The 26943-nt window shown below is 42.9% G+C and overlaps 1 protein-coding gene across 3 annotated transcripts in view; it reads left to right on the top strand.

Annotated features, from left to right (window-relative positions):
* Nucleotides 1–26943, top strand: part of METRNL (meteorin like, glial cell differentiation regulator) — a 62241-nt gene that overhangs the window by 22179 nt on the left and 13119 nt on the right. Inside the window, exons 1-2 of one of the 3 annotated variants that reach the window (XM_039501356.1) lie at nucleotides 8838–9214; nucleotides 16991–17379. In XM_039501356.1, the coding sequence (XP_039357290.1) occupies nucleotides 9099–9214; nucleotides 16991–17379 (505 nt within the window). In that variant the 5' untranslated portion in view covers nucleotides 8838–9098. Of the gene's footprint in view, nucleotides 1–8837; nucleotides 9215–10177; nucleotides 10198–16990; nucleotides 17380–26943 lie in introns of those variants that run through there. The other 2 variants (XM_039501357.1, XM_039501358.1) reach the window with 2 other exon arrangements.

The raw sequence follows: 26943 nt of genomic DNA, 5'->3' as shown, positions 1-26943 counted from the left end.
CTGGAGAAAATGAAAAAGTAAGCCAGCCAAGAGGATATACATGAAGATAAATATCAGCTTTACCAGTGGCATAAATTAAAAGTTTTCTAAAACAGGAAATTAATGTTTTAGATGGTAGAAATAAACAAGTGTTCTTCTTCAGAAGTTTCAGCTTAAAAAGAATTTTTCCTGAAAGCTGTGTTTATGAGAACTTTTTGGCAAATGTATTAAAGACCTAGGTTATTGTGAAAGGAAAGGAAACACTAAAAGTCATGGATGAAATGCATAGAACTACCCCCCAAATAACAATATACTGAGATCTATTCTCAAAAATTCCTTTTCTGCTTTAATAGTACAAGGTCCCAGACATCTGAGCATGTTTTCATTTGTGCAACCCCTGGAGGGTTAGGCACCAAATCTTCTGCCTGGGTCCCCAGTTCCCTGCAACAGTGTCATTGTGTGGGAGGGGAGGTGCTCTAGGTTTTTCACCCATCCTTTGAACTTTGGGTCACTTTTTTGATCCATTCAGTAGAAGCTGCAATTGACTGTGAGAATATAGGTCCAACTGCCACTATCTTTCCCGCTCCTTCATGCTGAGTGTGATTGGGGAATGCAAGTTCTGTGCTTGCCTGTACCTCTGATGCTACAGAGCAGCTCAGCAACCTAATGTGTGGTGGGAGCAGAACAGTAGGGTTTCATGACCCCAAGCCTGGCTTCTCAGACTTGGCTGGAGATAGGATTTGTCCCATGTTGCCATTTTAATCACTTTTTAACTGTCACTCTCCCTTCACTCCAATACCATAGTGATGGAGGCCATTCTCTGAAGTCTGGAAGGATGGATGGTCCAGTGGTTAGGGCACTAAAATGGGACTAGGGAGATCTGGTTTCAATTATCTGCTCCTCCACAGACTTCTTTATCACCTAGGCCAAGTAATGAAACTTCTCTTTGCCATGGCTCTTCATTTGTAAAATGGGGATAATATAAGAATGGCCATACAAACCAATTGTCCATCTAGCCCAGTATCTGTCTTCCGACCGTGGCTGGTGCCAGATGCTTCAGAGGAAATTAACCAAACAGGGCAATTATCAAGTGATCCATCCTCTCATACAGTCCCAGCTTTTGGCAGTCGGAGGTTTAGGGATAACCAGAGTATGTGGTTGCATCCCTGACCATCTTGGCTAACAGTCAATATCCTCCATGAATTTAGCTTTTTTTTTTTTTATCCAGTTATGCTTTTGGCCATTACAACATCCCATGGCAACAAGTTCTACAGGTTGTGTCTCTTTTCTAAGATGAACAGTCCCAGTCTTTTTAATTTCTCCTTGTATGGAACTTGTTCCATATCCCTAATCATTTTTCTTATCCTTCTCTGTACCTTTTCCAATTCTAATATAACTTTTTTGAGATGGTATGACTAGAACTACACACAGCATTCAATGTATATGGATGTACCATGGATTTATATAGTATCATTACGATATTTTCTGTTTTATTTTCTATCCCTTTCCTAATGGTTCCCAACATTCTGTTTGCTTTTGTGACTGTCGCTGCACATTGAGCAGATGTTTTCAGAGAAATAGCCACAATGACTCCAAGATCTTTTTCTTGAGTGGTAACAGCTAATTTAGACCCCATCATTTTGTATGTATAGTTGATAATTTTTCTAATGTGCATTACTTTGTACTTATCAATATTGAATTTCATCTGCCATTTTGTTGCAGTCACCCAGTTTTGTGAGATCCTTTTGTAACTCTTTGCAATCAGCTTTGGACTTACTATGTTGAATAATTTTGTATTGTCTGCAAACCTTGCCACCTATTCTTTACCCCCTTTTCCAGATCACTTATGAATATGTTAAACAGCAAAGGTGCCAATACAGATCCTTGGGGGACCCTGCTATTTACTACTTTCCATTGTGAAAACTGACTATTTATTCCTAGCTTTTGTTACCTTTCTTTTAACCAGGTACTGATCCATTGAGATGACAATAATTGTGAGCTTTTCAAATATTATGGAAGTGGTGGTAATGGGTCGTATAAATGCCAGTATCTAGATAGGCAGATGATAAAAGATATTTGTCTCTATAAACAACAAATGGTTTGTCTTGTCTGCCTTTATAAATTCAGAGTAAGCTGATTTTATTTCATTCAGATTTAGTGCCACTCTTCACATTTGGGTTATATATTTGGTAGCTGATGTATGTTTTAAGATACATCTGGTTTTATTACATCGCAAGTCTGGGTGTCTCCATTGTTTATGGTATGTTACCTCTCGTAACTTGCTTGCCCAAACATTGAAATTTCAGGGGGTTCCTGTTTATTGGAGAATTGGATTTTAAAACTCAAGCCTCACTCTTGTGTCCTCAGCAAAATCCGTTGATTCTAGAGGTAGCTGATTGCGATCCTAATTCAAACATCCAGAGACGGAAGTTCAATTGTGCTTGTTGCATGAGCTGCCAGTTCAGTGGGTAGTTGTTTGTTTATCTAAGAATGCTGCCTGTGTGTTCTGGGGGACAAGGCAGCACAGCTCAAAGCAGTTTTTCCCTTGGCCTCAACACTTAGTGAATACCATCTTACTCTTGTTAAACAGCAGAGTCCGAACTGATTGCCTTGCACCAAAAATTGTGATGCCTGTAACTGGAGTTCAGTATAAACTCAGACACTCAGTCGAGATATCCTCCCCCGGGAAAGTTTAGGGTGTTTTTTGTTTGGTTATTTTTTTCTTTTCTTTTTCTTTTTCTTTTTTTAAATACAAGGCCTGTCATCTGCTGCAGTCTGGTACATTCCAAAGGCAAAAAGCTTGCTCTAAAAAACACCTTTGAGCCAAGGTAAAAGTCAGCCATGAGCAGTGATGGCTTAGGAGTGACCAGATCTATACTCAGATCCCCGGTGATGGGCTCTTCTAATAGACATGGACAGATAGAAGTAATCCAAGAGATGTGATTCTGGCTGAGTTCATTCCTACCACTCAGATTAACTCTTTCAAGGATGTGCTCTGCCCCAAATCCCTCAGTTCAAACACTGAATCTCCCACCTACTCCATTATTCTCAGACCATCTCCTGTCTTCAGATATGTCAAGTCTCACTCATTGGGTATGAGACTCACTCATTCACATGCTATCTCACACTCTCACATACATTCCTAAGCTTATCTCCCTCATTTTGAGTAAATATATATAGATTTAAAATGTTTTTACTCAGGTACTGCAAGAGACAATAGATCTGAGGCCTGAGGTACAGGGCTTAGAGCCTGGAAAGCTGCTTTCCAAGCTTGTGTACTGTCTGACTCTGTGGTAACCATGGAGCTACAGGCCAGCATTCTATATGTTTGCGAGAAGATGCTCTGCAGGGGTAGGGGTGAATACTTGAAGGTCAAAAAAATATGAGTTTGCCCAAAAAACGAGCAGAACTTGATTGAAAGTTTGCAGGTTCTGCAAAATACAGTTCAAAATGTAAACCACACTAGACAAATTCATGTCCTTAGGGATCTTCAATTATCCAGGTCTTTGTTCCAACCAGCAAATAATTGTTTTTATAAAAACCAATGGTTTGCACTGCATATCTAATTCTCACATGCCCTAGACTTTAATATGAATTAGGACTTTTAAGTGTTTCATTTTATAACAAGCTATTAAGTGCTGGTTGGATTAAAACTCTGAACTACTGGATGTTGCCAAGCACCAAAGATGAGAGTCCCTGACTTAAGCAATGACCTAACACACCACCTGGAAAATCTCACTCTTTGGCCTTGAATTTCACTCTTTGGGGCTGTAAATCTCACTCTTAAGGACAGACAGCTCTTGGCATCTCAGTGTCTGACCATTGGTGCACTGTATGTGTCCTCTCCAAGTCCTACTTGTTTAATATTTATCTCTTTTTATTTCTATCCTCTGTCCTCCTTCTAGCTTTTATATCATTTCTTCTTCTTATGTTATCTGCACCTTCCTCTCTTGCTTTCTCTCCATGCCATTATGTGCTGGCCTTGACCCTCCATAAAATGTCTTTCCTTTTTCCTTGAAAAATATGCCCCCCTTTATGTCACCCCTTCAGGTCTCCTCCTCTGTCACACCAATCTAGGACTGAAGATTATCCACAGTGGCTAGAGAAGATCTGGCAGGTTAGCACAAGGGTCTCCCTGCATGAGGGAGGCTGGATTTACCTCCTCCAATGAGAATAGCATGCCTTGTCTGAGATTGAAACAAATCAGCAGAGCAAGATCTGGCTGTGGGGGTTGCGAAACTCATGGTCACAGGCCCCAAGGAGCCCGTTGGTTATGTAATCAGTAGTATGGCTCTCAAGGATTTTCCTACATATGTATTTCCTTCAGAATAACAGTGTTGAATGAGGCCTTTCAATGCGTTCACTCTGTCATGCTGTTTACACCAGCTTTGTATGTTCATCTGAGATGCACTTAAACCAAAATCCTGGATCTGAATGTGCCCTTATTATGGTTTCTATCCACTAGTACACCGACATCCTTTGGAGAAAGTTTAAATCCAGATCGGCGTGTGAGCCCATCACCAATAATCAATCAATCAATTGAACTGTGGATTTTATTTTATTTTATTTTTTAGTATTGCAACAAATTGCTTATCTTCCTCCCAGATAATCCCCCTTTCTGCAGCTTCATATTCTCTGAATCTTTTAAAAATATAATCCTTTTTTGGCATGGATACATAACTGTGAATATTCAAGCAAGTTCATCTAAATAAAATGTAGTATCATCCAGTCAATAACTAGGCCTCGATCCTTCTACTTGCTCTGCATACATGGACCCTCAATGGAAGGTAACAGAGTTTACATCTGCTCAAGTGCCTGACTGCAGGTAGCAGGGGCGGCTCTAGACATTTCGCCGCCCCAAGCATGGCGGCATGCCGATGGGGGCGCTCTGCCGGTCGCCGGTCCCACGGCTCCGGTGGACCTCCCACAGGCATGCCTGCGGAGGGTCCGCTGGTCCTGCAGCTCCACTGAAGCTGCGGGACCAGCGGACCCTCCGCAGGCATGCCTGCAGGAGGTCCACCGGAGCCGCGGGACCAGAGGACGCTCCACAGGCACACCGCCGAAGGCAGCATGCCTGCCGCCCTCCCAGGGACCGGCAGAGCGCCCCCCGCGGCTTGCCGCCCCAAGCACGCGCTTGGCATGCTGGGGCCTGGAGCCGCCCCTGGCAGGTAGTAACATGCAGCCCTGGAGACTATAGTTCCGTTTTACAGAAATTTCGCTTAATAACTTCTGTTTTTAGGGTTTTATAAATCAGTCCCAAAAATAAAATGGCTCCGGCTGAAAACTTGGTATGCTGTGCATAGGAATTATTTTATATTTATAGCTCATTATTATATTGTATAATGTATCTTATTTATTGCTGTTTCTAAATAATAAGTGCGAAAATGAGTGTTCAGAATGTTTTCTCTTGAAACGATATTTGCTTTTCACAGCTCAAACAAAAAAGCTCAGTGCATCCAAAAACTGCCTCACCCATTGAGTGTGTTCCCAGATCTCAGCCAACAGCACTACTATGGACTAGCTGTGAGTAGCCGGAAGAGCATTCTGGGTTTTGATATGCAAATGAACACACCAAGCATCCCACTTTGTTACAGAATTTCTATATCTAGTACTGCCAGTCACTTTTGAACTGGAAAAGCAGCACTTTTGAACTGGGAAAATCTTAACTTAGGCGTGGCTTGCAGTCATGGATCTTTGGTTTGCCCATGTTTGATGTCCATCAGCATGCAGTAGTGCTTTGGTCTGGCAGAGGTGAAGCTGGTAATAGGGGACAACACAAACACCATAGAGACGTGGAGGTTAGAAGTGGGGCTTTGGGTCTCCCTGTCTTTAATGTGTGATTGAGTCTGTAGAACTAATTGCCACTGGAATTTTTGAAGTAAGCGAAGATAGAAAGCCAGAGCTAATGGGCATTTCAAAATAGCACTCATTACTCCAGGTTCTTATGTGACAGGCTACCTGATCTTATTTCTTTTTTCCTCAACACACTGGGTTGAAATGAATGTATTACAAAGGCACTCGTGCATTACAGTGATGGCCTGATGGGGCTATGTAAGGAGGTACACAGAGGGACAAATTTAAGACTAAAAGAATACAATGCTGTTTTTGTATGCTTTCCTTTCCAGGACTATTTGCAATCAAAATGTCCTCACAAACAAAAACTTCTTATAAAGAAGAAATTGAGGTTCTGAACTTTAAAGTCTGTGCTTCTGCACATGCTCAGTAGAATAAAGAATTTTGCATTATGGCATGTTTTATTACATTGCTCAATGTTGTCCCTGCATGTAAATTACATATTGGCATGCATTTCATCATTTGATGTAATTACAATAATTATGTTAATACTTTATAATCAACAATAAATACCCCTAATTTACAAAACAAAAACTACATGGAATGGAAATGGAAGGGAATGCACTGTTAAAGATTCTACCTTTCATACATAGGCAGAATGGAACGACCACCTCAAAACTATAATATATTGGTTTGTGTCTGATGTCCCCTTACACAGCACCCTGACACTTGTGAAGAGTGCTTTATAAAGCACTAGAATAATGATATACCACATTGCAAATAAGATTTGAATGTTTAATGCTTATCTGTGAACTGCTGCCTAGAAAAACTTGTGTAGTGTGCTTCACAAAATCTGTGTGACTGATAATTTAAAGGACACAGTAGACCAAGAAGCTCAATGATCTGGAAATATTTTAACCCCTTTCTTATCTATAGAAGTACGTTATAATTCTGCCACTCCGCTTCTGTTTCATTCAAGAGAAATGCAGTGCCTCAAGAATGAAAGAGTGGTTTGTGTAGCACCCCGTTGCTGCTAGACCCAGGTTTCTCCCCCTAACCATTTGCATTCATTTCTCCTCTTGTGTCGGTTGTTTTTTTATCAGGCCTGGTTCTTCTCTTGCCACCATGTTCAAATTCTTGAATGTATTTCCCTGCTGCTGGCTTCTTTCTCAGCCACTTGCCAAATATCAACTGGGTATCTATCAGAAAGGGTTTACAATCTAAAATCACCGCAGGTAGGGACATTACAAACAAGACAAGAGGGTATCCAGAGTGTGGTCTGCTCATTAGAGTTTGAAAGTTTTACAAATGAGGTGGGATTTGAGTACTTCCTTGGAAGTGGAGACAAAGGGAACGCTGCTGCAGAAAGATAGGGCCTATCCCTATTAAGGAAACTTGCCCTGGCCCAAATAAATCCCTAATATAAACCATGTGACTTAGTCTAATAAGGTACCACAGTAAGTTGCACTGGGACATATAGGCACCGATTCCATGGGTGCTCCAAGGCTGGGAAAACTGAGGGGTGTAACAAGCTCTGGGAGGGAGGAGGCAGGGCCGGGGCGGGGATTTGGGGAAGGGGTTGGAATGGGGGCAGGAGGGGGCAGGGCCAGGGGCAGAGGTGGGTCAAGCACCTCCTGCATGTGGTGGTCTGTCCCATCTAGTGCCACCAAGACCACTTAGAGCAGGGGTTCTTAAACTGAGAGTTAGGACCCCTCAGGGGGTCACAAGGTTATTACATGGGGGAGGGTTGCGAGCTGCCAGCCTCACCCCCCCACCCCGCTTTGCCTCCAGCATTTATAATGGTGTTAAATATATTTAAAAGTGTTTTTAATTTGTAAGGGGGCTTGCTATGTGAATGGGGTCACCAGTATAAAAGTTTGAGAACCACTGACTGAGAGAGATAAAATGAGTCTGCTCTACAGCCTTAGCTAAGAGCCAGTTGGCTTTTAGCTCATGCGGTAGAGGCTCATGCACTAAGCTCCTGAGATCCCTGGTTCAAGCCAATGAGAGGGGTCTGTCGGTGTTACACTTTACCAGTGTAGCTGCACATGGCCCAACTTCCCCAATGTAGACAGGCCCTTAGAGTGACAACAAACCTCTTGTCTTTCCAACAGAAATGTAAACGTTGCTGCTTCAACTTTGCTTTCCTGCTAAGCAACGTGGAATGTGTTAACCTCATACACACCCACAGTTGAAAGGGGGTGGCAGGATGGAGGGAGAGAAAACACATTGAATGTAACTTTTCCCTCTCAGGAGAGGAACAGAGAGGAAACCTCAGATGGTAGATGCTGGTCTCTGTGTTTGTACTTAACTCTGGAAGGTGTTCTAATACCACCAGTTTTTAAAGAGAGGAGGGGAGGGGCAGGGCAAGAGGTTGCAGACCCAACAGCAATGCTTTTGTTTAAATCAAGTTGGGTAACTGAGGGGTGCATGCTAAGTGCTGTTTTACACCACTGCTGCTCCCAGATTATGAAAGAGACCCCCACTTTTTTCAGACCATGTCAAGCATTGAATACCAGTTGATGAGTGTGGCATAAGGATTTAAGTAGAGTAAAGGCTCTTATTAATGGGGTGGCGATGCCAGGTGTGGGGGAATGGGTAATATGAAAGCAAGGACAGAGATGGGAGTGGACAGAACAGAAGATGGGGTGATGAGGCTTATGCTGGTGGGTGCCAGTGGAGATGAGGGAAGAGATGAGCAGGGGCAGCAGTAGGGAGAGGTCTGAAGGTGATGCTTTACACTTGTATTTTGGTACCTTTGCAGTGGCTGTTCTTTGTCCTGTGGTTTTTCAACAGGAGGGCGAATGTGATACTGAAGGAGGGTTACCTTGGCTGGCATGTGCCCTATTAGGGGAAGGGAACAAATCTGTAGCACTGTGGGGGGCCAGGACGCCACACAATGAGGACTAGACCAGTTCATGTGCTGCAAAGCCTCGAACTGTGCTAGGAGTGTGCGAGGGAAGGAATCCGGTGCCGGGTTTTGCTAGCTCTTGCCTGCAGGCCCCCGTTCGGGAGGAGCCGAGTTTTGTGGGTGGCTCCGGGAGGCGAGGCAGCTCCCCGCCCCTCAGCTGGGAGTCTGGAGAGCTGGGGGAAGGAAACTTCAGAGCGGAGCCGAGCGGCTGAGCGAGGAGCAGCCCGCCGGGATGGGCACGGGGTAGCAGCTCTGCCGGCATCTGCGCTTCCTTTCCCAGTGGCAGGCTGCCCGTGCAATCCCCCCCTCTGGCCCCACCATGTAGGGAAGCCTCCTTGCACGCCGCGGATTCCTCCCCTCCAGCCCTCCCGTTGCATCGCGCCGTGTCAGAGCAGAGGGGCTGCTGCGAGGGACCATGCTGAGCGCTCCAGCGCCCGGGCTGCTGCCGCTGCTCCTGGGACTGGGGCTGGCGCTGCTGTGCCGGGGGGGCGCCGGGCAGTACTCCAGCGACCTGTGCAACTGGAAGGGGAGGTAAGGACCGAGCCACCCCCCTGCCCCGCCAGCCCTTTGGGGAGAGGAGGAGGAGGAGCCCGAGCGGGACATGTCCCGAGCCCCAGCGGGGCATGTCCCGAGCTCCGGGGGAAGGAGACAGCCAGCGCTGCCGTGTCTCCCCCGGATTTGGATTAAATTCTTAAAGCGCTTCGTTCAGTTTCTCCGTTTGTTCCGGGGCAGCTCAGTGTCCAGCCCAGCCATGCAATGTGCGGCTCGCCTTTAACATTCCGGCATCCGTGGGAGGGAGCGGGGGGCTCTTTGCGGGATGTCTGCCCCGCTTTTTAAAGCTGGCTGAAATCGTCACAATTTGGCAGCCCCCGACCGTAGCAGATTTTACCCCCCCGGATGGATCTGTTCCCTCTGTGGCAGGATTTCACCCTTTCACCCTCTCTACTCTCCCCCCTCCCCCGCGTGGCTGAAGGAGAGAAAAGGGACAACTTGATTTTGAACAGTGTCTTTCCTTTTAATGAGATCCCCCTCGGCTCCCCCTCCAAATAATTTTTCATTCCTACTGTGTCGATAGAACGCCTCTGCTTCTATGCAGTTGTTTAAGAGCTACGAGGCCAAAGGTTACGTTTTCGGGCTTGATTCTCCTTTCCTTGCCTCAGTTTTGCCCCATGTCACTTTCTGATTTCAGTGGACCGATTCCTTATTTACACTATTTTTTGGGGGGAGGGGTCCTCCTTTCGGACCCTCACCCCCACCCCCCGTCTCTCTGCCATTCAATATCTGTGTTTTGTCAGCAATCTAATATTGAAACTAAAAGGCACGAAGGTCTTGATCAGATATGGTGAGGTGGAGCTATAAAATGGATTTACATGTCCCCAGTCACTTTCTCGGTGCCTCTCTCCATAGTCTTGTGTGAAATTTTACGGAGTAGAGGCCCTGATCCTTCTTCCATTGACTTCAATGAGAGTTTTGTCCCTGATGGAGGAGGAAGGAGTTGGGCCAGATATCTGTGTGTATGTGGAATTTGGATTTGGTTGTAGCAAAAATCTTTCTCCTCTTTTGGTCTGTTTTTTTTTTTTTTTTTTTTGAGGTGGGATAGAGAGGAGGGGGTTGATTAACATTCCAGGAGTAACTATCAGCATTACCAAAGACGTGCCATGGGGAGATGAGGGGGAGGTAGCCATAGCAGGCATGGGAAGGGTATTTCTACTGACCACAACACCTTCCACATCTGTGCAACCTAACACCGAAATAACCCGTTTTGTAACTCATGTCTGGTGACCTCCTACACTTGGCATTAACTTTGTTGTAATGCAATACACCTGCAAGTCCTTTTTGTGGTGAAAGTTGACTGTGTGTGTGTATACCATCTTTATCCTATTTATACCATACACACACACACAGGTAATTAAGGAACTGTCTGGCTCAGATATTTTGTTTTAATTGTTGGTGGTTACCTTGTTTATTTTTCATGTTTATTTCAAAGCACCTGGATAGTTTGTAATAGGATAAAGATTTTAGGCCCAATTCTCCACTTACTTTGGTGGAAATCAGGGATATTTCTGCTAAAGTCAATAGAGTTACACTGGTGTAAGTGAGAGGAGAATCAGGCACTTTGTGTGTTTCCATTAACACTTTACCTAGCTTCATTCAGTTTTCACCCTGTATGGAACTCACTGCGTCACCCACTGATATATAAAGCTATTGGGCCAGATTCTGCTCTTAATTACACTGGTGGAGTAACTTCAATGCAGTAGCTCTGGATTACACCAAAGTCATTTAAGGCAAATCCTAAGCAATTGTTCTTTGGCTGCCATAACTATTCTAATCACCCTAGTTGTGAAACCTCTTGAACGCTCAAAATGTTTGGCTCCTAAACTTTAATCCTCTGTAATAACTTTAATGTGTCTTCATGGTTTTGCAACCTCTTCTGCTGTTTATAACCTAAAAAAATCTCTCATTTATATTCACAATCAAAATTGTTGCTAAATTAAGTACACATGTAGCATATATTTGGTTTTCGGTTTGGCTAAACCTGTTTTTAATGGGGTACCAATGTAATACAGTTAATGTAATAACTGTATGTGTTTGTTTAATCTGAATTGATTAAAATAAGAGTTTAGTTTAACTGGAAATGGAAGGATGTTTTGGAATGGAGATTGTTCAAAGCAGAGAAATGTGGATTTATTATGCTATATACTCTTGGTCCAGATTATTCTGTACAATCTGAAAGATGCATACAATTGGCAACTGTTTATGAACTTCTAGTGACTCGTGGCAATTGGTAAAATGTTGAACTATAAATCCAGTTGGGGGTGTGTGTGTTTGCAATGTACAACTGATATGGGACAAAGCCTACAGTTCCCTGTCAACAGGGCTGCCCAGAGGGGAGGGGCAAGTGGGGCAATTTGCCCCAGGCCCTGCAGGGGCCCCCATGAGAATATAGTATTCTATAGTATTGCACCTTTTTTTTATGGAAGGGGCTCCTGAATTTACTTTGCCCCAGGCCCCTTGAATCTTCTGGGCAGCCCTGCTTGTCAATTTCAGTAGCAAATTCCTAACAATCTGCTTTTCATACATAGCTCTGTGGGTCTATAATTTGGGGGCAGAGCCTGTCATCTCTACTGCACCATCCTGAGCATTTCAACTTTGCATAAATGAGGCCTAGAACATGGATGGCAGTGTCATCTGTGTACACACAAAAATCCAGTTTAGTTCTTTTAGGGCTCTTGCCCTCCTCCTCCTATCTGAGCTGGTGACCCTCCCACTGACAAGGCAGGGTTGGACATGAGACTGTCCTGAGCCACTCAGTTTTTTGACTGCCAGCCAAAGGGGATAGTTGAGAGAAATGTGAGTCATTCTTTGCTACAGAGAGTTTGGAGCTGAATTGGTGACCTGAGCTTGGAATTTCCCATTGTCACCGGTCAGCCCCATTTTTGCTTATTAAGGAAATGACACATCCTTGGTGATCCTTCCAGTTGCACAAGAGCAGAAGGGCTGACTTCTTAAAAATAGGTGGAACTGCCCATATTGAGCAGCTTATGTGTCACTACTATATCCAGAATGCAAATTAATTTGGAGCTCAGGGTGGAGACAAAGGCAATTTCATATTGATTCAAGCTGACCTCTTAGACCTTCTGAAAAGAGGTAGTGACCCTGGGACTGATACCCTTCAATTATCATCTAATTGTCACTTTATGGGTACTGTTTGTGTGTCATCCACTCTATCCATAAAAATGATTTTGCTTCTTAAGAATAAATAGATACTGAAACTAACTTTTTTTTTTTTAGACAGAGCAATCAAATCCCATGCTTAAAGGCACAAGCTATTTGCTCCCTGGGGTCAGGAAGGAATTCTTTGTTTAAAGTATAGCATTTTGCAATCAATTAGTTGTCTTTATAGCTGTCTGTCTACATTAGCAATTTATAAGGTGCCTATCATCTTTGTGTCTAAGTGCCATTGGAGGTTCAGTCTTCTTCTTACAGACTAGTTATAGGATATTGCCAGATGCAGGTAAGCAGACCTGATGTGTCAAGGCATTTTTGCAGTTGGTGAGATTACACACTTAATGTTTTGGACACCCATTTTCCATTAATGAAAATTGCCTGGTTCATATAACTTAAGCATCTTTGAACATCTCAGCCATGATTTATTTCAGTATCTCAGATTTGCCAGGGAAAGTTTGCCATAATGTATGATCTGATTACTTACACCAGGGGTCGGCAACCTCTGGCATGCAGCTCGCCCAGGTAAGCACCCTGGCGGGCCGGGCCAGTTTGTTTACCTGCCACATCAGCAGGTTCGGCGGACTGCAGCTCCACTCGCCGCGGTTCACCATCCCAGGCCAATGGGGGTGGTGGGAAGCAGTGCGGGTGAGGGATGTGCTGGCTGCGGCTTCCCGCCACCCTCAATGGCCTGGGACAGCGAACCGCGGCCAGTGGGAGCCACGATCGGCCGAACCTGCCAACGTGGCAGGTAAACAAACTGTCCCAGTCCACCAGGGTGCTTACCCTGATGAGCCGTGTGCCAGAGGCTGCCGACCTCTGACTTACACTGCAGGTGTCTTTAGCAAGGTCTTAAAAGGCCTAATGGAGAACCCCAAGCCCCTGAGGAAATTAGAAACCACACCATGGTGTGGTCCAATCAGAATTCATAATAATTTTGTTTATTCTAAAGATATCCCATTTTCTTTGAGTGAAAAGTGCTGCTTTGATTCCACTGAAACCTAACCAGTGTAGCCTTTAACTCTGACTGTGGGCTTTTCTACATGAACATTTAGTTTTTGACAAGCGGAGATGTAAATCTACCCCACACTAACCTGCTGTGCTTTAAGTGTCTGCATGAAGCCTGCAGCTGCGCACTAACAGTTCCCTAGCGTGCTTTGATCTACTCCCATTTCAAAGCGGGGTATTTCAAAGTGCACTAGGGAACAATTAGTGTGCTGCAGCATGCTTCGCAGATACAATGTATGGCAGGGTTGTGTGAGGTCCATTTTTATATCTTGGCTTGCCACTAAATAAGTGTTTGTTTAGACAAACCCTAGGAGTAAAGACACCTCCGTCCAGTCCAATTCTTCCATGGACTGGCTGTGTGACCTTGGGCAAGTAACATCGCCTCTCTGGGCATCTGTTTACCCATCTGTAAAATGGGGATAATGTTGCTTTCTCCCATTTTTAAAAGTGCTGTGAGAGCTACAGGGGCTCCTATAGAGCTAAGTGCTCCTATTACAGCCAGCTTTCCCACAGCGATGGTGGACACATTCTCTTCTTATAAACATTGCCTGTTGCATTCTCATATATAATTGGTTTCACAAATGGCAGTAATGGATCTTTCAAGACATGCAGTTATATGGCCCTTTGAGACTTCAGGAAGGCTAAACATCAGGCAGACAAGTGCAGTGGCTCAACATATGTCTCTTGGGATCTGTAGGAGGAAGTATTGTTTATTAGGACCTACACCTAGAACAAACAGTACAACTGGGGGGGAGGATGCCTTATTCATCAACACAACCATAAAACAACTGATCTCTTGCTATGTCATATATTTAAAAAATAAAAACCTCAAGTTAACTTAAAAATAGCTTTTATGGCCTCTGCATTATGTTCCTGTAGGACAGTTTATTACTGGGTACTGAGAAGTAAAAATGAAATTGAACAAACTTTCAGTATGGTGATAGATGGCAGTATTATAAAAGTTCCATTTCATTTGGACTAGGTCTTTAATATTCTGCAGGTTTACCTCAAGTTTTGAAATCTGCTCAGTTTCTGAGTCCTCCATTATAATAGAGCTTGACGTATACAGCAGGTACCTGTACATAAGAACGGCCATACTGGGTCAGACCAATGGTCCATCTAGCCCAGCATCCTGTCTTCCAACAGTGGCCAATGAGAGGTGCTTTAGGGCAGACAGCCCCACTCCCTGTACTCACTGTATCTGTCTAACAGCATCACTTTGTTGCCTGTGGGATATAATTGGCTACATGTAAGAATTTTGGAATCCATTTTCTTTCATTTGAACATTAGCATGAATATATATATTTATTTGACATGCAAAAATTCACAGTCTCAATATTGGGATCACCTACAGCAGCTGCAGCAGTTTTACTGTGTTTGAGCTCCCTTTTCTGCCCCCTCACCTTTCCCCATATGTTTTAACGGTATCCTTCTAGGGTGAAATTCACCCCGGTGCAGAGGACCAGCACAAGTCCTATGCTTCACCTAAGTCTTAGTTTCTGGGTTTATTTGATATCTCTGTGATGCATAAGCCTTCTGCCCAAAAGACCAACTTCTTCATTTCTGGTTTTGGCTGAGTGTCATCACACAAAACCAGTATTGAAAAATTGATTTTTGTGGACAAGATGTAAATAGGCAGTCAATATGAGATATCCCATTGAAACTTCTGTTTCTTGAATATGTCAAGTACTACCAAGTATCAGAGGGGTAGCCATGTTAGTCTGGTTCTGTAAAAGCAGCAAAGAATCCTGTGGCACCTTATAGAGTAACAGACGTTTTGCAGCATGAGCTTTCGTGGGTGAATACCCACTTTTTCGGATGCAAGAAGTCCGAAGAAGTGGGTATTCACCCACGAAAGCTCATGCTGCAAAACGTCTGTTAGTCTATAAGGTGCCACAGGATTCTTTGCTGCTCAAGTACTACCGTGTGTCTGAGGGCAAGAGAATAAAGGTCAGGAACTGGTCACTCTCCCCCATCCTTAGTACTCTTGATGTGGCTTTCAAGATTATTCAAAAGCACATGTTTGCAGACATTATTATTAAAACTGAGTTTTTCTGAGCTTCCTTGTGTAACCTCTATCAAGTGGGTTACATTGACACTAACAATAATGAGTCACATCAACAGTAAATGCAAACCATATGTTGGTTTGTTTTTTTCCTTTTTTATACATGGCTTCTCGTAACTTGTCTAAATGCTGACTGAGTTTAAATCCAGCATCGTTTGTTCTGTACCTAAATATACTGAAGAAGTGGGGAAGAGGGAGATGTGTGTTGGAGATATGTGTTGAGAGACCAGAATTTCATGTTCATAATTTATGCCATGTTAAAATGAGTTCTGTGTCTGACTCTGCCACAGACTTCTTGTGTGACTTTGGACAAGTCTCTGTGCCTCAGTTTACACATCTATAAAATGGAGATGTTGTGAGGCTTAATTACTTAATATTTGTAAAATACTCTTGAGATTCTCTCATGGAATGTGCTGCAGAAATTGACTTTTTTTAAGGCTTCCAAGGAGGAAACTCTACAGGAAAGCTGAAGCTCTTAAACTTTTTTTTTCAATACTAGATCTCTACTATGTTTCATGATCTTGCATATTCAGGATCGTTCACTGTATTTTTCTGCCTACGCAGTACTGCCTTAGAATAAACATTATTAAACACAGATGGTGGTTTTTGTTCTTAAATCTCACTGCCAAACTTTTAATTATTTCTATTAGAGGAGAGCCTTGGGGCCCCAGCTGAGATCAGGGGCCCACTGTGCTTATAGGCTGCTTAGCACAGAGGGAGAGGCAGTTTATGAGCATGGGAGGGGAAACCCAGGCACAGAATTGAAGTGACTTGCCCATATCTGTATGGCAAGTTAGTGGCAGGGCTGGGACTAGAACCCACATTTTCTGATTACCCGTCCAGTGCTTTTCCCACTAGACCACACACTTCCTTAGCAACCATTTTGAATGCTGAAAAATTTGGAAATGTACTGCATATTGTGGGCTATATCTTACAAACCCTTTAGTTACTCACATGTGTACGGGTTTTCAGGATTGTGCACTATATCCAGTAAGACCAGGTGACTGTACATCAGTAACATAGGGTAGATACCTTTTACGGCTGTCCTTAGTTTAGGCCCCATTCAGGCAGTTGAGGCTCCTCAGATCAGACAGTAGGCTTTGCCTGCTCCCAAGCAAGTGAGATATTAGTCTGTTATTTACCTTTCACTGGAAATTAACTCTAGGTTCTCCTTTTTGTGTCACCTTTTGTCTCTTTCCAATGTCACTAGATTCTGCTGCAGTTCTTGTTGTGGGGTGTTTTGCATAGGCAATGGAAAAGTTAAGGTTTAATTCTGAATTCATTTTGAATTGTGATTTAACTTCCTATGGATTTGTCTGGAGCTGTTTTAAAGCCCATCCCAAAATATCAACACATTTCACGATCTTGATCGCAAGATGATCTCTGTCAACCATGACAATGGATAGTGCTATAAAGAGTTTTGCTGATTTATCTGTTTACCTGAGATTATGACCAAAGTTTAAATAGTTCTGCTACTCATCTAATTTCCCTATTCTCTCTATCCCTAGTGGCTTAACTCATGAGTCTCACAAGAAGGATGTTGAACAGGTCTACCTCCGCTGTTCTGAAGGATCAATAAAATGGATGTATCCCACAGGAGCACTCATAGTCAATCTGCGACCCAATACATTATCTGCCTCTTACAAACACTTGACTGTTTGCATAAAGCCTTTCAAGGACTCCGCAGGAGCAAATATTTATTTGGAAAAAACTGGAGAACTGAAACTGTTGGTCCGAGATGGAGATCGCAGCCCCAATAAAGTGTATTGCTTTGGTTATGATCAAGGGGGCTTGTTTATTGAGGCTACCCCTCAGCAGGACATTAGCCGGAAAATTACAGGATTCCAATATGAATTGATAAACAAGGGGACGGCATCTGATTTGCACACAGTTTCTGGTGAGTTTTGAGCAGTTGGCTGCATTTTCATATACTGTGTTAGTTATATAACAGATGGTAAAGTTAATAAGTGGGAACACATCAAGGTCTGAATTTCATCCACTTTTAGGGCATGCTAATAAATTCTTCTTTATGTAGGAGAATAGTTTTGTGTGAAAGCTAGTAACATGGATTGAATTCCAAAGAACTGACCCAGAACAGCACAGAGTGACTGATTCTCCCCTCACATATCGTCTACACTATGGGCACTGCAGTGGGACAGCTGTGGTGTTGCCACTGTAGCTGTAGTGTAGATGCTTCCTACTGTGACAGAATTGTTTTTTCCACCCCTGTAGTTAATCCGTCTATCTGACTGGCAGTGGCAGCTGGGTCGATGGAAGAATTCTGACTTAGCTGCCTCTAAACTGGGGGAGGGGGGTTAGGTCAATTTAACATAATGTTTGGGGTGTGTGAATTTTTCACACCCTGAGTGACATAACAAGGTTAATCTAAATTTTAAACGTAGACCAGGTCATAGTGGTAAACAAAGTCAATAAAGTTACACCCATTTAAAGCCAGCGTGAGTCAGAATCAGGCTCCAGGATTCTTGCTTAACACTATTTCCCAGCTTTTATTGTTTTATTGTACTGACTCCAGTGCTGCATGTTTTGAATAGTAAACATTTTAAAAAGGAGAAATGCCTTGTTTTTGTTTTGTTTTCTTTTCTTTCTGCAGATACTCCTACTCTGCTGACCTAATTACGCTTTACAGAGACAGAAAGTGGGTGAGGTGTAATATCTTTTATTGGACCAACTTCTGTTGGTGAAAGAGACAAGTTTTCAAGCTTACACAGAACACTTGAAGCTTATCTCATTCACCAACAGAAGTTGGTCTACTAAATAAAAGATATTACCTCACCCATCTTGTCTCTCAATATCCTAGGATCAACTGGGCTACAACAACACTACAAACAACTAATTACTCTTTTTTTTTTTTTTTAAACAAGAGGAGTGGTACTCCTTCCTCAGTTAGAGCTGTACGCATTGTCTTTGTATTTACAGGGAGTTAATCACGCTGAGATGGTGGGGCACTTTAACACCTTTATAATGCTGTTACAGCATAGGACTAGGGCTTTGGCTACACTTACACTTCAAAGCGCTGCCGCGGCTAAGCGCTAAGTGTAGTCAAAGCGCCAGCGCTGGGAGAAAGCTCTCCCAGCGCTGTCCGTACTCCACCTCCCTGTGGGGAATAACGTACAGCGCTGGGAGCCGCGCTCCCAGCGCTGGGGCTTTGACCACACTGGTGCTTTGCAGCGCCGCAATTTGCAGCGCTGGAGAGGGTGTGTTTTCACACCCTGCTGCAGCGCTGCAAATTTGTAAGTGTAGCCAAGCCCTAGGAGTCAGTCTTGTATTTCTTGGCCACCGAGACCACTCATTGCAGCTCCCTGTCCTTCTAAAACCCATGAGATGAGATTTGCAGTGTACCCTGGAGGACAGCGGCTATAGGTTATTTTGTACCAAATGAGGGAGTAAGTTCCAAAGTTAAGACCTCCATGGGGAATACCCTGCCGGTAGCCCCCTCTCTTTTAAACTGATCTCTGCTATGGCAGTATCATAGGAAAAGAGTAGTGTCTCTGAAGTAGTCAGGTCTCAAGTCACTTAGGGCTTTACAAGTTAAAACTCTCATCTTAAACTTACTCAACCCTGAGAGCAATAGGCAGTCAGTACAGATTCTGAGGCACTGGTGTCATGTGCCCCCAGTGAAGGACACCACTTAACAAGTGGTGGCATAGCTAATGATCTTACATTTTCTTATTCTCCATATTTCTTAGATTGCATTTATAATTTATTTCTGCAGTGATTTTATGCCAAATAGGAAAAAACCCTCTAAGAAAAGACTCCTGCTTTGCTTTTGTGTGTAAATTCTTACTATGCTGTCAAGTAATTCTAGTATTTGTATGTCAGTTCACATATTGAATCTCTGAATACAGCTGTTAGTTTATGACTGTATTCATGATGTAGTGAATTGTTAGCTTAATAGTATAGTAAGCTTATAACTCATGCAACACCCATAATAACTGATAGGTGGCGCATTTGCCATTAAAACCAAAAAAGTTAACGCAATTTTATTAATGATGCTTTTATTTCATTATGTTACTTGTGCAATTTTATAGCTGGATGTCTAGGATTCATTGTGCCTACAGAGAATTATCTAGTGAGTCTTGATTGCTAAAAGTGATACAAATGTAGTCACTTAAATATACACAGAGGAGCTGTTTCCATTAAGATCTCTTCTGCAAAGACTGATATACTGAAAACAGCATATGTTAACTGCATAGTAAAATCCCCCTGTGGAAAACATTAACTCTAAATACTCTTTAAATCTGGTGTTTAAAAACCACTGAATCTGAGAATTTTTCTGTCTTTATTGGGGGTGTGGGAAATGTAATCAAAGTTGTAACAAACCACTCCATGCATTTTATGCCTTTTTTTAAACTAATTTTTCATGTATGCAAAGTTAGAACATGAAAAATAATTGCCCTGATCCTGCCATTTACAATTCACTATCAGACTGCTGAATCTGTGTGAAGTCGGGCTTCCTGTATGCGTAGCAGTTCACCCACATATTGTAAACTGCAGAATCAGGATCAAATATACTAAATGCATAAACTTCTACATTTTTGGAGAATTAGCTATGTTAGTGCTATTAGTTCTTAATAAAAATATTTTGTTTGTTAAAATCTTGGAGATATTTAGGAATTCGGAGTTGATCTCATCTTGAGCTTTCCAGAAGCCAAACCGGTTGACTGTATGTGATCATATTCTTTTCCTTTTATAAGGATATTAACAGTCACTTTTTCTAAGACTACTGCATCTTTAATTGTGATAGCCACTGGTTGAATTCCAGTGCAGTTTTCCAGAACAATCTGATACGTATGTGTTTTAGGCCATGTCTACACTTACAAGCTTACAGTGGCACAGCTGTACGATGGCTTGTGTAGGTGTGTTATGCCGATGGGAGAGAGCTCTTCCATTGACATAATAAAACCAGCTTAGCAAGTGGCAATAGCTTCTCCTGATGACATAGCACTGTGCACACGAGCGCTTATGGTGGTAAAACTAATGTCGCTCAGGGAGGGGGGATGTTTTTCACACCCCGAGTGACAAAAGTTTTGCCGACAGAAGTGCTAGTGTAGACATGGCCTATGTGCGTGCATGCATTAGATGGGCCAATAAGTGTCTGCGTGATTTGGAAGAACTTTTTTCCCTTGGTGCTAATCCCATGACAAAATCTTCAGATCAAACTCAAGGGATCTTCAAGTTATATTTTAAATTATTGTTGTCTGATTTTGGAACCCCTAGCCCCTGGAGGCATTCTGCTCATATGTGTTCACCCTCTGTGGCTCCTGCCAACAGTCAAATAAACCTGATTTAAATTTTGTGAATACCTATATGTCTGGTGGAGTTGCCAAATAAGTAGCTGCCTACACCTGTAATGGATCAATATGTCTTGAATATCTTGACAGATCCTGGACTAGCCATTCTTCTGTAGCTGATTCTGTTTTTCTATAAAACCATTGATTGAATGCTTGCTAACTGGATTGCAAACTTATCTCCAGTCAAACAGAAACCTAATAAGCAATCAGTTGATTTCTCAACTACCGTTTCTTCAGCTGAGAAAAAAGGCCCAATCAGAGCATTTACCTTACATAAATTGAGAGCCTGATCTGAGGGACTGTTTCTAGCTGAAGGGACTGTTTGTTACTTTGGCACATGCTTGGATTCTGATTGCGCGACTGTTGCAAATGGAAAAGTGAATCTGATCTTCTGCTAGTTGCAGTCTGGCAGAGTTCAACGTAGTTGGAAAGTATCTACTTGAATAAATGCCTGTGACTAGAGGTGCTGTTTCAGATCAAGGCTGAGATGCACTGGCAAAACAGTACTGGGAAGCTTTCCCTTTTCCTGGACCCAGCCAGTGCACTTTCAGGCGCTTTAAACTAAGCGGTGTATTTTAAAAGATTAAGAACGATAACAAAATAAAACAAAAAAAGACTTAAATGACAAATACCCAGGTGCCGTTATCCTGCACTTTCCATTCCTCAAGCCAGAATATTTAATGAAATCAGGTGGTCTAAAATTTCTGTACACTGTTTCCTACATAGTGTTGTGGTTTTCTGGTGATATTATTGTACTCTGCCCTTGAATTTATTCTCTCTTCCAAACCTGGCATCCCAGCACTGAGTAAAGAGCACAAGTCATCTGTTTAATACTTTAGTGACCTATTGTGCCCCCAGAAGCCTCACATTGCAGGATACATCAATAAATCAGCAGTACTTGGCAGGGTGCCAGTGATTTAATTAGAAGATCCAGAGTTTTATTAGTTTACCGTCATTCTTTCTCATTTAATTGGAATGTAGCAAATAATGCAGTGAAAAATGTAGATTCTGAACAGGCTTCTTAATATGCTTAGAGCAGTCAAAAAACATTGTGCTTTAAGATTCCCTAAATCTGAGTTCAACCCTTTCCTTGTCTGTAAATCTGCGATAGCTTCATTCATATTTTCTAAGGCTGCTCTGGAGAGCTGTAGAGTCTCCATGTTGTACAGAGACATGTTGTAATCCAGATTACATTAATTCAATACTGGATGATTTATAGCATGGCCTTTATTGTTTTAGTGATTTTTATCATGTGACCACTTGTAAAAATACCGTAGAGCTTTTAACTAATGGAAAAAAGTGGCACACAGGAGGCTAAATGCATCCATGGTGTAAATCCACCTGACTTGAATGCATTTATTCTGGGGATGAATTTGAGCCCACATTTCTAGTGAGAAAAAACAGGTTTTCCAAGATTGGCCACCCCAAGTTTCTAATTTAGAATTGACTAAAAGTGTGGACTACCTTATTAAACAATGCATCCCACAATCATCTGTAATATGTGGATGCAGTCTACATAAACTACAGGCCCCACGGTGCTATGCTCCAGTTTGCGTTGAGAGGCCATAGTTCAGATCAGGCCAGACGGATCATTACACACTGGGACCTGTAAGCTCTGCAGGTTGTACCTAATATTAAAGAGGAGGCTAGCTACAACAAGTGGCTCCGTCTGATGCAAATTAGCTATGCCCAAGAAAGGTTACGTTGGCCCTTATGTAGTTTGTTAAAGTTTGGCGACTTTGTTTCATACATTCTCCTCTACATACATAAAGTAGTAGCTGAGCGTATTGCTGTTTCTCCTAGTCTAAAGGGGCAAATGTATTATGAATTTTTGCTCACTAGCAGTTGGCAGTGAAGCAGCATTGCTGCCTTGAGCCCCTAGATACGCAATTTTCATCCATTTTACACTGGGATGATTGAGTCTGATCCAAAGCTCAGTTAAGTCAATGGGAGTCCTTCCATTAACTTTAATGGACTTTGGATGAGGTCCTATGTTCTTAGAAGGTTCTTTGCTCAACTGCAGAATTGATGCACTGTGACGTTCTGGCCAATGGCCTTTGAGAAGCAGGAGAAATCTCATTTGCTTGGGTTGTTAGATGAGATTCTTTTAATATTTACACTTACCCCGATAGCCACAGGCGCCGACTTGCTCCGCCCCAGAGCCCCGCTCCCACTCCTCCCCTTACCCCAAAGTCCCACCCCTGCTCCATCCCCTCCCTGCAGTGCCTCCCACCCACTGCTGAAAAGCGGATCAGTTGGGCTCACTGAGCAGCTAATTGCAGGTGGCTGGTGGGTGTTGAACATCCTTTTTTTTTCCCTGTGGGTGCTCCAGTATCGATAGCCCTACAATAGATGCCTTGACTACATTAGAAAGGATTTTCCAGTGTAGCTATACTGACAAAGCTTCCTAATGGAGACGCAGCCTATGCCAGCAAAAAGATTTTTGTGACTGTTAAAACTACTTCATTACGGCTTTTTCTGGCACAGCAGTGTCAGTTAGGCCATAGGACTTTTTCCCCCCCTCCACGCTCCTAACTGACATTGCTATTGCTGGTCAATGTTTTTAAGTGTAGTAAAACTAAATTTTCTACCATAACAACATAATACATTCAGTTTGCAAAAGCACGGAGGTCTATTTAGGACATTTTACTCCTCAGGACTCTGATTTTTAGTAAATAATCCAAAGTAAGAAATTACAGTGATAAAATATATAGAACTTATCTTGGATATTTTGGGGGGCAGGGGGAATTGAGGTATTTTCAGCCGAAAAAAAGTTGCTATTACAACTGTTGAGTAAGGACCAGGTTTGGATTCACTTACGCATGTTGAGAAGCACCTCACTTATATTGGTATCTAGCCCAATGTCAGTTGTATAGTCAAACTTGAATAAGGAAGTGTTTACCACTTCACATAACGCAAGCACCAAGGGAGGTTACCCAATAAAATTAGTGGGAAGCAGGTTTAAAACAAACAAAAGGAAGTGCTGCTTCACACAACACACAGTCAACCTGTGACACTCGTTGCCATAGGATGTTGTGTTGGCCAGAAGTATAACTGAGTTGAAAAAAGAATTAGGCTTTGGCTACACTTGCATTTCAAAGCGCTGCCGCGGCAGCGCTCCCGCGGCAGCGCTTTGAAGCGCTAAGTGTAGTCAAAGCCCCAGCGCTGGGAGAAAACTCTCCCAGCGCTGTCCGTACTCCAGCTCCCTGTGGGGAATAACGGACAGCGCTGGGAGCCGCGCTCCCAGCGCTGGGGCTTTGACTACACTGGCGCTTTGTAGCGCCGCAATTTGCAGCGCTGCAGAGGGTGTGTTTTCACACCCTGCTGCAGCGCTGCAAATTTGCAAGTGTAGCCAAGCCCTTAGTTAAGTTCATGGAGGATAGCTCCATCAATGGCTATTAGCCAAAATAGACAGGGATGCAACCCCATGCTCTGGGTTTCCTACGTCTCTGGCTGCCAGATGCTGGGACTGGAAAGCGGGATGGGTCACTTGATAATTGCCCTGTTCTGTTCATTCTTTCTGAAACATCTGGCATTGGCCACTGTTGGAAGACAGGATACTTGACTAGATGGATGATTGGTTTGAGCCAGTATGATCACTGCTTGTTTGTATGTTATATTCTTGTAACTTGATTGCTGGAGTTCACTGAAAATATTCATGTGACTGAGAGTTCTGTGCAAGCAAAGTCAAACTTTAACAGAAACGTTCTTTATCTTGATGACATCTGTCCATTATAATGCAGGTTCTGCTACCCATTTTATGAGTTCCCTTTATTAATGCCCGGTAGCTAGCTGAGAATGTTTATAGATAACTGAGGTGCAACATTCAAATGTTTTTTTAAAATATTGGATAAATCCAGTTTTCTAATTGAAAACAATATCCAGCTACTTCCTGTAAACTGTTAGTTCACTGGCTTGAGCTGGTAGAAAGTGTTGGTACAGTGCAAATATTTAGAAGCTTTCTTAACTCCGAGTCAGCTATTTCCTGTGCCTCCCTTGAGCACTATAAGGGGGACAAGAAGACACTAGAAGTGGGTCACCCTTCCACCCCAGCATTATGAAAATGCTAATAGCCTTCAGTTACTGCAGTGCCCTAGGGCACATTGTCACTGGCTGCAGCAGCGCTTTAACACGGCTTGTGTAGTTGTGGCACAGTGCTGGGAGAGAGCGCTCCCAGCACTCTAAAATACCCACCTCCATGAGGGGTGTAGCTCCCAGTGTGAGGGGCGAAGCTCCCAGCACTGGTGCACTGTTTATACTGGCAGGTTATAGCGCTGAAACTTGCAGCGCTCAGGGAGGCGTTTTTTCACACCCCTGAGTGAGAAAGTTGCAGCGCTGTAAAGTGCCAGTGTAGACAAGCCCCGACTCTGGTCTATATTTGGGAGCAATCGTGCCTTCTGCCTCTTGGACTAGTGGTGTTGCTGATTCTCATTGCCTAAAAGGGCAGGTGCATTTTGCATTGTTCACTGCCTAGCAGTTGGCGGTGAAGCAACATTGTAGGATTAAAGCCCAACAGAGCAAACACTTCAAATCATTCAAATTTCAAAGCATTCACTATTGTAAATCAATCATTTCTTTTCTTTTTATTGTTATTTCTTCCTTCCTAGAATCATCTGTTTGTCAGATCTGTTAATTTTTACTAAATAACCCTCAGAATAGAAGCACTAAAAAAAATTCTCTGTCTCTGGGATTAAGGCCATGTCTACGCTAGCAAGTTTACAGCTGCACTGATGCAGCGGCGCCCTAAGATCGCTCGTGTAGCTAGCTATGTTGGCAGGAGAGCATCTTCCACCGACATAGTGCTGTGCAGACTACCACTTAGGCCAGTGAAACTTATGTCGTTCAGAGGTGGTTTTTTGGTCCCTCCCCCTACATCTCTGAGCAACATAAGTGGTAGTGTAGACATAGCCTCAGTTTTGCCAAGAAGAAAGAACCACTTGCTGTGGTCCATTTGTGTCCGCACAAAGCCGTGGAATATGTTTCATAGCACTTCATTAGCCACTAGTCATTTGTTTGATTGCATAATGGGCTTCAAACAAATAAAGCTGCATTTCAAGCCAAACCAAGGCTACACCCAGAAACAATTGCTTGTGAGTGAGCTGCCTCCAGCTGTGAGGCTTTTGAGGCAGATTTTCTGATAAGAGTAATAGGTTAATAGTAAAACAAAATTGTGCTTTCTTCCCTTTTCTCATCCCCTTCGCAGACATACTCTTAAATAAAACTAGTTTTTATTACCTGTGCCCAAAAGATGAGATCCACCAGCCAGATGCAAATTAATGGCTAAAGAATGAAGCAAAATCCAATACCACATACTTTTTTAAAAAAAAAAAAGTCAAACACAAATTGGAAAGTGGAGGATTTAGTGTGAGCTGCAGTGAAGCTGTTGTTACTGGCAAGCATCTAGTTTGGCTTGATTGGTCATTTGTAAAGTACATGCTCATCTAAGCAGGGAAGCTACAATAGGATTAGATTTGAGAATCCAGAAACTTGTTTGAACCATTTATGTGACTCTCTGGAAATCTGGGACAAATTTGCAGTAGTTGGCAGAGATGGTGAGATTGAATGCACAAGAACCCCTTGCTGAGAACTGATCTCCCCCAAAGTATTAAATGCACAAGAACCCCTTGCTGAGAACTGATCTCCCCCAAAGTAATGGTAACATACAGTCTTAAACTATTTAAACTGGGCGGTGCGGAGGAAGGCTCGCAGGGCCTGAGTGAAAGGTAGAAAATGGAAAGTTGTTTGCATCAACACCTTTAAAACTTTGGAGGGGAGACCCTGGGTTTCAAAAAGGATGGTTATGTGACATTTTTTATTAACAAAGTCCCATAGAATGCTTCACCCCATTACCTGCTTTCATGTTTCCTGAGTAATATATAGGGAATTTGGTACTGGATCCCCTTTCTTCTTTACTCCCTGTACTCCAGTGTAGTATACAGCTGTGGCTGCCCTTTGATGTTGCCAGTGCAATACAGTCTGCTTCTTCAGTGAGCGGAGGAGGTGACAATAGAGTTGTAATGATAAATACACAGCTGCAGGGGGAGAGGGTAGAAGAAAATAGCTTATTTTTGCTAAACTCACCATGAATGCACTTAACTTATTTCTCAACTCAGTGGGCAATCAAAACCAATAAGCAATCAGGTATATTA

This window comes from Mauremys reevesii, linkage group 15 (genome assembly GCF_016161935.1).
Source record: "Mauremys reevesii isolate NIE-2019 linkage group 15, ASM1616193v1, whole genome shotgun sequence".
Classification (NCBI taxonomy): domain Eukaryota; kingdom Metazoa; phylum Chordata; order Testudines; family Geoemydidae; genus Mauremys; species Mauremys reevesii.
The sequence above is the reverse complement of the archived record's forward strand: the minus strand, read 5'-3'. Positions and strand labels throughout refer to the sequence as shown.